Below are 8,787 nucleotides of genomic sequence, written 5' to 3'. Positions count from 1 at the left end.
ATCCCGCAGCACCTGCTCAAGACGTTTGACGAGAAGGAGCTGGAGGTGAGCCGCGGTCTGGGGCTTTCTGACCCTTGTAGTTCTACGGCCGGTGGGGGTGACGGCTGCGTCCTGTCCTTCCAGCTAATCGTCTGCGGACTGGGGAAGATCGACGTGAACGACTGGAAGGCAAACACGCGGTTAAAACACTGCACCCCGGACAGCAACGTCGTCAAGTGGTTCTGGAAGGCGGTGGAGTCGTTCGACGAGGAGCGGAGGGCGCGGCTGCTGCAGTTCGTCACCGGATCCTCCAGGGTCCCGCTGCAAGGCTTCAAGGCGCTGCAGGGTAGGGAGCCGCAGTCCCTGGTCTGTCCAGCAGGGTGCGCCGACTGGTGGTGGCAAGATTGCACTGTCTGGTGGAGGAGGGTTTGTGCCGCCACTGCCTGATTGGTTGAGGTCGGGGGTTTGTGCTGCCACTGCCTGATTGGTTGAGGTTGAGGGTTTGTGCTGCCACTGCCTGATTGGTTGAGGTCGAGGGTTTGTGCTGCCACTGCCTGATTGGTTGAGGTCGGGGGTTTGTGCTGCCACTGCCTGATTGGTTGAGGTCGAGGGTTTGTGCCGCCACTGTCTGGTTGGTTGAGGTCGAGGGTTTGTGCCGCCACTGCCTGATTGGTTGAGGTCGGGGGTTTGTGCTGCCACTGCCTGATTGGTTGAGGTTGAGGGTTTGTGCTGCCACTGCCTGATTGGTTGAGGTTGAGGGTTTGTGCTGCCACTGCCTGATTGGTTGAGGTCGGGGGTTTGTGCTGCCACTGCCTGATTGGTTGAGGTTGAGGGTTTGTGCTGCCACTGCCTGATTGGTTGAGGTTGAGGGTTTGTGCTGCCACTGCCTGATTGGTTGAGGTCGGGGGTTTGTGCTGCCACTGCCTGATTGGTTGAGGTTGAGGGTTTGTGCCGCCACTGCCTGATTGGTTGAGGTTGAGGGTTTGTGCTGCCACTGCCTGATTGGTTGAGGTCGGGGGTTTGTGCTGCCACTGCCTGATTGGTTGAGGTCGAGGGTTTGTGCTGCCACTGCCTGATTGGTTGAGGTCGGGGGTTTGTGCTGCCACTGCCTGATTGGTTGAGGTCGGGGGTTTGTGCCGCCACTGCCTGATTGGTTGAGGTCGAGGGTTTGTGCCGCCACTGCCTGATTGGTTGAGGTCGGGGGTTTGTGCCGCCACTGCCTGATTGGTTGAGGTCGGGGGTTTGTGCCGCCACTGCCTGATTGGTTGAGGTCGGGGGTTTGTGCCTCCACTGCCTGATTGGTTGAGGTCGGGGGTTTGTGCTGCCACTGCCTGATTGGTTGAGGTTGAGGGTTTGTGCCGCCACTGCCTGATTGGTTGAGGTCGGGGGTTTGTGCCGCCACTGCCTGATTGGTTGAGGTCGGGGGTTTGTGCCGCCACTGCCTGATTGGTTGAGGTTGAGGGTTTGTGCTGCCACTTGCCTGATTGGTTGAGGTCGGGGGTTTGTGCCGCCACTGCCTGATTGGTTAAGGTCGGGGGTTTGTGCCGCCACTGTCTGGTTGGTTGAGGTCGAGGGTTTGTGCCGCCACTGCCTGATTGGTTGAGGTCGAGGGTTTGTGCCGCCACTGCCTGATTGGTTGAGGTCGAGGGTTTGTGCCGCCACTGCCTGGTTGGTTGAGGTCGAGGGTTTGTGCCGCCACTGCCTGGTTGGTTGAGGTCGAGGGTTTGTGCCGCCACTGCCTGATTGGTTGAGGTCGAGGGTTTGTGCCGCCACTGCCTGGTTGGTTGAGGTCGAGGGTTTGTGCCTGCCGCCACTGCCTGGTTGGTTGAGGTCGAGGGTTTGTGCCGCCACTGCCTGGTTGGTTGAGGTCGAGGGTTTGTGCTGCCACTGCCTGGTTGGTTGAGGTCGGGGGTTTGTGCCGCCACTGCCTGATTGGTTGAGGTCGGGGGTTTGTGTCTCTGGTGGGTGGGGGTTGGGAGTTTGCGCTGTGGGTGTGGCCAGTAAGTAAATGATGTCTCTTCCTCCCGTCAGGTGCAGCGGGTCCGCGGCTCTTCACCATCCATCAGATTGACGCGAACACCAATAACCTGCCCAAGGCGCACACCTGGTGAGTTGCCGCAGCCCCCGTAACCCTTCGGTGTTACTGCCCCTGTTATGCTAACTATAGGCTCCACCCTTTTTGTTCTGTCGCAGCCATAAGACCACGCCCCATTGTCGGTGCAGCGCCATCTATTGTTCATTTCCTCTTGCTTTTCCTTCTCAGCTTCAACCGCATCGACATCCCTCCCTACGAGACGTACGACAAGCTGTACGAGAAGCTGCTGACGGCCATCGAGGAGACCTGCGGCTTCGCAGTGGAGTGAGGCGCGGACCGCATTGGCCCCTCCCCTGGCGTCGGAGCAGAACGGACACTTTTTTTGGGGGGGATTCTATAAATATTATATATAAATATATTTTTTTCCATGACGATAAAGAGTCGTCCGGCGCTGGCGACTTAGCTGCTATTTAAAATAAAAACAAAGTATCTTGGACGTTGTGGGCGCGGCGCCCGTGAGCGCGGCGTGGCCCCCGCCGTATATAAAGACTACTATTATTTTTATACGTAAAGGGTTAACGACGACATTCCCTCTTCCCGGATCTCAATGCAAGAAGCAAAGATGGAAGTCATGGCCACCGGTGGTGCGGGACGGCCGCCAACCAGCTACCGGAGAGTGGCGCGGCGGCGGCGCTGGCGGCCATGTTTTCTGCCTACACGAAGCTGGTATTTGGCGCGGCCGCGGTCCGTATCCTGCCACTTATTTTATTTAATGTCCGCCATTTTTTATGTCCGGAGCGGCGGCCGTTCGGCTTCTTTCTGAACCAGCAGTCACGCGTTTTACGTTCCTCCTCCCGGCGTGGAAATGCGCCGCGTTGTTTTTTTTTTATTATTCCGCCATTATATCAGACGCAGCATTAACCCCTCCCCCCCCCGTGTTCAGTGTCTCTCCCCCCGTGTTCAGTGTCCCTCCTCCGTCTCGTCTTTATCTGTAAATAAAGAGGAAGAAAAAGAAATAAAAGGGAATTTTCCGTGAAAATTCTTCGCCTCCTCGCAGCGGCCGCGAACTTCGCGCCATTTTTTTTTTTTTTTTTTTGAGCGTTAAGCCGAAAACACCATCCTCCTCCGCGGCAGGAAAAGGGGTGGGGCAAGAGGAAGCTCCGCCTCTGAATACAGTGTAGGCTCCACCCACTCATAGAGTGGGCGTGTCCTGCTGGTGCAGCAAGAAACAAAGGTGCCCAATTTCAGGCTGTACTTCCACTCATGACCACTAGGGGCAGTGTCACCATCCTCTTATTCTAGTTCTTAAAGGGACAGTGACACTTATTTTTAGTAATCCTGGGTGCCCGGCATGCTGGGACTTCTGGTTTAACTAGAACTTTCTTTTGGGGTCACCAGGGGGCGCCACGTCCTGCAGTGCAGCACATTGTCCTCCAGGGGGGTGCTGAGCTGCAGACCCCTCAGCAATACAAAAAACTAAACCCTGACTTTTTTGGGGGGGTACATTGCCCCTGGATTCTTTAGAGCCCCCTTTTCCTACCGCAGAGCCCGCCCCTTTAAGGCTTCGGAAGTAAACCTGTTACTGTATAGATAGATATAAGCTCCCGACTCCGGGGGTCACCGTCTCCTTAGTGCCTGTCCAGGGTTTGGGGGTGATCGCTGTCGGAGCTGACGCTCCCTTCACTGACTCTGGCACCAGCATGTACCCGACATAATCATGGCTTCAATTTATAGCGAGAATTAAAAGTATTTTCAAAACTTCTGTGTCTGAGCCTCAATGATGGGGGAGGGGTGGGAAAGAGCGGACCCCCGGGGACCCCTGCAGATCCCGGGGCCTCGGGGGAACCGGCAAGAGCGGATAAGACCTGATGTAACAGCAGAATAGTGACTGCAGCTCTGGAGGATAAGACGCGGTGTAACAGCAGAATAGTGACTGCAGCTCTGGAGGATAAGACACGATGGAACAGCAGAATAGTGACTGCTGCTCTGGAGGTGACTGGAGGATAAGACATGATGTAACTGCAGAATAGTGACTGCTGCTCTGGAGGTGACTGGAGGATAAGATATGTTAGAGCAGAATAGTGACTGCAGCTCTGGAGGTGACTGGAGGATAAGACATGATGTAACAGCAGAATAGTGACTGCAGCTCTGGAGGATAAGACACGATGTAACAGCAGAATAGTGACTTCAGCTCTGGAGGTGACTGGAGGATAAGACACGATGTAACAGCAGAATAGTGAGTGCAGCTCTGGAGGTGACTGGAGGATAAGACACAATGTAACAGCAGAATAGTGAGTGCAGCTCTGGAGGTGACTGGAGGATAAGACATGATGTAACAGCAGAATAGTGACTGCAGCTCTGGAGGATAAGACACGATGTAACAGCAGAATAGTGACTTCAGCTCTGGAGGTGACTGGAGGATAAGACATGATGTAACAGCAGAATAGTGACTGCAGCTCTGGAGGTGACTGGAGGATAAGACAATGTAACAGCAGAATAGAGACTGCAGCTCTGGAGGTGACTGGAGGATAAGACATGATGTAACAGCAGAATAGTGACTGCAGCTCTGGAGGATAAGACACGATGTAACAGCAGAATAGTGACTGCAGCTCTGGAGGATAAGACACAATGTAACAGCAGAATAGTGACTTCAGCTCTGGAGGTGACTGGAGGATAAGACATGATGTAACAGCAGAATAGTGACTGCAGCTCTGAAGGTGACTGGAGGATAAGACCTGGTATAACAGCAGAATAGTGACTGCAGCTCTGGAGGTGACTGGAGGATAAGACATGATGTAACAGCAGAATAGTGACTGCAGCTCTGAAGGTGACTGGAGGATAAGACCTGGTATAACAGCAGAATAGTGACTGCAGCTCTGGAGGTGACTGGAGGATAAGACACGATGTAACAGCCGAATAGTGAGTGCAGCTCTGGAGGATAAGACACGATGGAACAGCCGAATAGTGACTGCAGCTCTGGAGGATAAGACACGATGTAACAGCAGAATAGTGACTGCAGCTCTGGAGGATAAGACACAATGTAACAGCAGAATAGTGACTGCAGCTCTGGAGGATAAGACACAATGTAACAGCAGAATAGTGAGTGCAGCTCTGGAGGATAAGACACGATGTAACAGCAGAATAGTGACTGCAGCTCTGGAGGATAAGACATGATGTAACAGCAGAATAGTGACTGCAGCTCTGGAGGATAAGACACGATGTAACAGCAGAATAGTGACTGCAGCTCTGGAGGATAAGACACGATGTAACAGCCGAATAGTGACTGCAGCTCTGGAGGATAAGACCTGATGTAACAGCAGAATAGTGACTGCAGCTCTGGAGGATAAGACACAATGTAACAGCAGAATAGTGACTGCAGCTCTGGAGGATAAGACACAATGTAACAGCAGAATAGTGACTGCAGCTCTGGAGGATAAGACGATGTAACAGCAGAATAGTGAGTGCAGCTCTGGAGGATAAGACACGATGTAACAGCAGAATAGTGACTGCAGCTCTGGAGGATAAGACATGATGTAACAGCAGAATAGTGACTGCAGCTCTGGAGGATAAGACACGATGTAACAGCAGAATAGTGACTGCAGCTCTGGAGGATAAGACACGATGTAACAGCAGAATAGTGACTGCAGCTCTGGAGGTGACAGGAGGATAAGACACGATGTAACAGCAGAATAGTGACTGCAGCTCTGGAGGATAAGACACGATGTAACAAGAATAGTGAGTGCAGCTCTGGAGGTGACTGGAGAATAAGACAATGTAACAGCAGAATAGTGAGTGCAGCTCTGGAGGTGACTGGAGGATAAGACACAATGTAACAGCAGAATAGTGACTGCAGCTCTGGAGTTGACTGGAGGATAAGACACAATGTAAGAGCAGAATAGTGAGTGCAGCTCTGGAGGTGACTGGAGGATAAGACACAATGTAACAGCAGAATAGTGACTGCAGCTCTGGAGTTGACTGGAGGATAAGACACAATGTAAGAGCAGAATAGTGAGTGCAGCTCTGGAGGATAAGACACAATGTAAGAGCAGAATAGTGAGTGCAGCTCTGGAGGATAAGACACGATGTAACAGCAGAATAGTGACTGCAGCTCAAGTATAAGACACGATGTAACAGCAGAATAGTGAGTGCAGCTCTGGAGGATAAGACACGATGTAACAGCAGAATAGTGAGTGCAGCTCTGGAGGATAAGACGATGTAACAGCAGAATAGTGAGTGCAGCTTAGGAGGATAAGACACGATGTAACAGCAGAATAGTGAGTGCAGCTTAGGAGGATAAGACACGATGTAACAGCAGAATAGTGAGTGCAGCTCAGGAGGATAAGACGATGTAAGAGCAGAATAGTGAGTGCAGCTCTGGAGGATAAGACAATGTAAGAGCAGAATAGTGATTGCAGCTCTGGAGGATAAGACTATGTAAGAGCAGAATAGTGAGTGCAGCTCTGGAGGTGACTGGAGGATAAGACACGATGTAACAGCAGAATAGTGACTGCAGCTCTGGAGGTGACTGGAGGATAAGACACGATGTAACAGCAGAATAGTGAGTGCAGCTCTGGAGGATAAGACACGATGTAACAGCAGAATAGTGAGTGCAGCTCTGGAGGATAAGACACGATGTAACAGCAGAATAGTGACTGCAGCTCTGGAGGATAAGACACGATGTAACAGCAGAATAGTGAGTGCAGCTCAGGAGGATAAGACACGATGTAACAGCAGAATAGTGAGTGCAGCTCAGGAGGATAAGACGATGTAAGAGCAGAATAGTGAGTGCAGCTCTGGAGGATAAGACGATGTAAGAGCAGAATAGTGATTGCAGCTCTAGAGGATAAGACTATGTAAGAGCAGAATAGTGAGTGCAGCTCTGGAGGTGACTGGAGAATAAGACACGATGTAACAGCAGAATAGTGACTGCAGCTCGAGTATAAGACACGATGTAACAGCAGAATAGTGAGTGCAGCTCTGGAGGATAAGACACGATGTAACAGCAGAATAGTGAGTGCAGCTCTGGAGGATAAGACACGATGTAACAGCAGAATAGTGAGTGCAGCTCGAGTATAAGACACGATGTAACAGCAGAATAGTGACTGCAGCTCTGGAGGATAAGACACGATGTAACAGCAGAATAGTGACTGCAGCTCTGGAGGATAAGACACGATGTAACAGCAGAATAGTGAGTGCAGCTCTGGAGGATAAGACATGATGTAACAGCAGAATAGTGACTGCAGCTCTGGAGGATAAGACACGATGTAACAGCAGAATAGTGACTTCAGCTCTGGAGGTGACTGGAGGATAAGACATGATGTAACAGCAGAATAGTGACTGCAGCTCTGGAGGTGACTGGAGGATAAGACAATGTAACAGCAGAATAGTGAGTGCAGCTCTGGAGGTGACTGGAGGATAAGACATGATGTAACAGCAGAATAGTGACTGCAGCTCTGGAGGATAAGACACGATGTAACAGCAGAATAGTGACTGCAGCTCTGGAGGATAAGACACAATGTAACAGCAGAATAGTGACTTCAGCTCTGGAGGTGACTGGAGGATAAGACATGATGTAACAGCAGAATAGTGACTGCAGCTCTGAAGGTGACTGGAGGATAAGACCTGGTATAACAGCAGAATAGTGACTGCAGCTCTGGAGGTGACTGGAGGATAAGACATGATGTAACAGCAGAATAGTGACTGCAGCTCTGAAGGTGACTGGAGGATAAGACCTGGTATAACAGCAGAATAGTGACTGCAGCTCTGGAGGATAAGACACGATGTAACAGCCGAATAGTGAGTGCAGCTCTGGAGGATAAGACACGATGGAACAGCCGAATAGTGACTGCAGCTCTGGAGGATAAGACACGATGTAACAGCAGAATAGTGACTGCAGCTCTGGAGGATAAGACACAATGTAACAGCAGAATAGTGACTGCAGCTCTGGAGGATAAGACACAATGTAACAGCAGAATAGTGACTGCAGCTCTGGAGGATAAGACGATGTAACAGCAGAATAGTGAGTGCAGCTCTGGAGGATAAGACACGATGTAACAGCAGAATAGTGACTGCAGCTCTGGAGGATAAGACATGATGTAACAGCAGAATAGTGACTGCAGCTCTGGAGGATAAGACACGATGTAACAGCAGAATAGTGACTGCAGCTCTGGAGGATAAGACACGATGGAACAGCCGAATAGTGACTGCAGCTCTGGAGGATAAGACCTGATGTAACAGCAGAATAGTGACTGCAGCTCTGGAGGATAAGACACAATGTAACAGCAGAATAGTGACTGCAGCTCTGGAGGATAAGACACAATGTAACAGCAGAATAGTGACTGCAGCTCTGGAGGATAAGACGATGTAACAGCAGAATAGTGAGTGCAGCTCTGGAGGATAAGACACGATGTAACAGCAGAATAGTGACTGCAGCTCTGGAGGATAAGACATGATGTAACAGCAGAATAGTGACTGCAGCTCTGGAGGATAAGACACGATGTAACAGCAGAATAGTGACTGCAGCTCTGGAGGTGACAGGAGGATAAGACACGATGTAACAGCAGAATAGTGACTGCAGCTCTGGAGGATAAGACACGATGTAACAAGAATAGTGAGTGCAGCTCTGGAGGTGACTGGAGAATAAGACAATGTAACAGCAGAATAGTGAGTGCAGCTCTGGAGGTGACTGGAGGATAAGACACAATGTAACAGCAGAATAGTGACTGCAGCTCTGGAGTTGACTGGAGGATAAGACACAATGTAAGAGCAGAATA

General features: G+C 50.9%; 1 protein-coding gene across 1 annotated transcript in view; it reads left to right on the top strand.

Annotated features, from left to right (window-relative positions):
• The window catches only part of SMURF2 (SMAD specific E3 ubiquitin protein ligase 2), a 148,287-nt gene extending 144,515 nt beyond the window's left edge, over window positions 1-3,772 (top strand). Inside the window, exons 14-17 of the mRNA XM_073660423.1 lie at window positions 3-45; window positions 124-325; window positions 2,011-2,086; window positions 2,243-3,772. Coding sequence (XP_073516524.1) covers window positions 3-45; window positions 124-325; window positions 2,011-2,086; window positions 2,243-2,342 — 421 coding nt within the window. The 3' untranslated portion in view covers window positions 2,343-3,772. The remainder of the gene's footprint in view (window positions 1-2; window positions 46-123; window positions 326-2,010; window positions 2,087-2,242) is intronic.
• Window positions 3,773-8,787: the final 5,015 nt, after the last annotated feature.

The sequence above is a fragment of the Phyllobates terribilis genome, unplaced genomic scaffold, assembly GCF_046119375.1.
Source record: "Phyllobates terribilis strain yellow unplaced genomic scaffold, ASM4611937v1 Scaffold_25__1_contigs__length_18738178, whole genome shotgun sequence".
Classification (NCBI taxonomy): domain Eukaryota; kingdom Metazoa; phylum Chordata; class Amphibia; order Anura; family Dendrobatidae; genus Phyllobates; species Phyllobates terribilis.
Note: the sequence above shows the minus strand (reverse complement) of the source record. Positions and strands in the feature narration are given on the sequence as shown.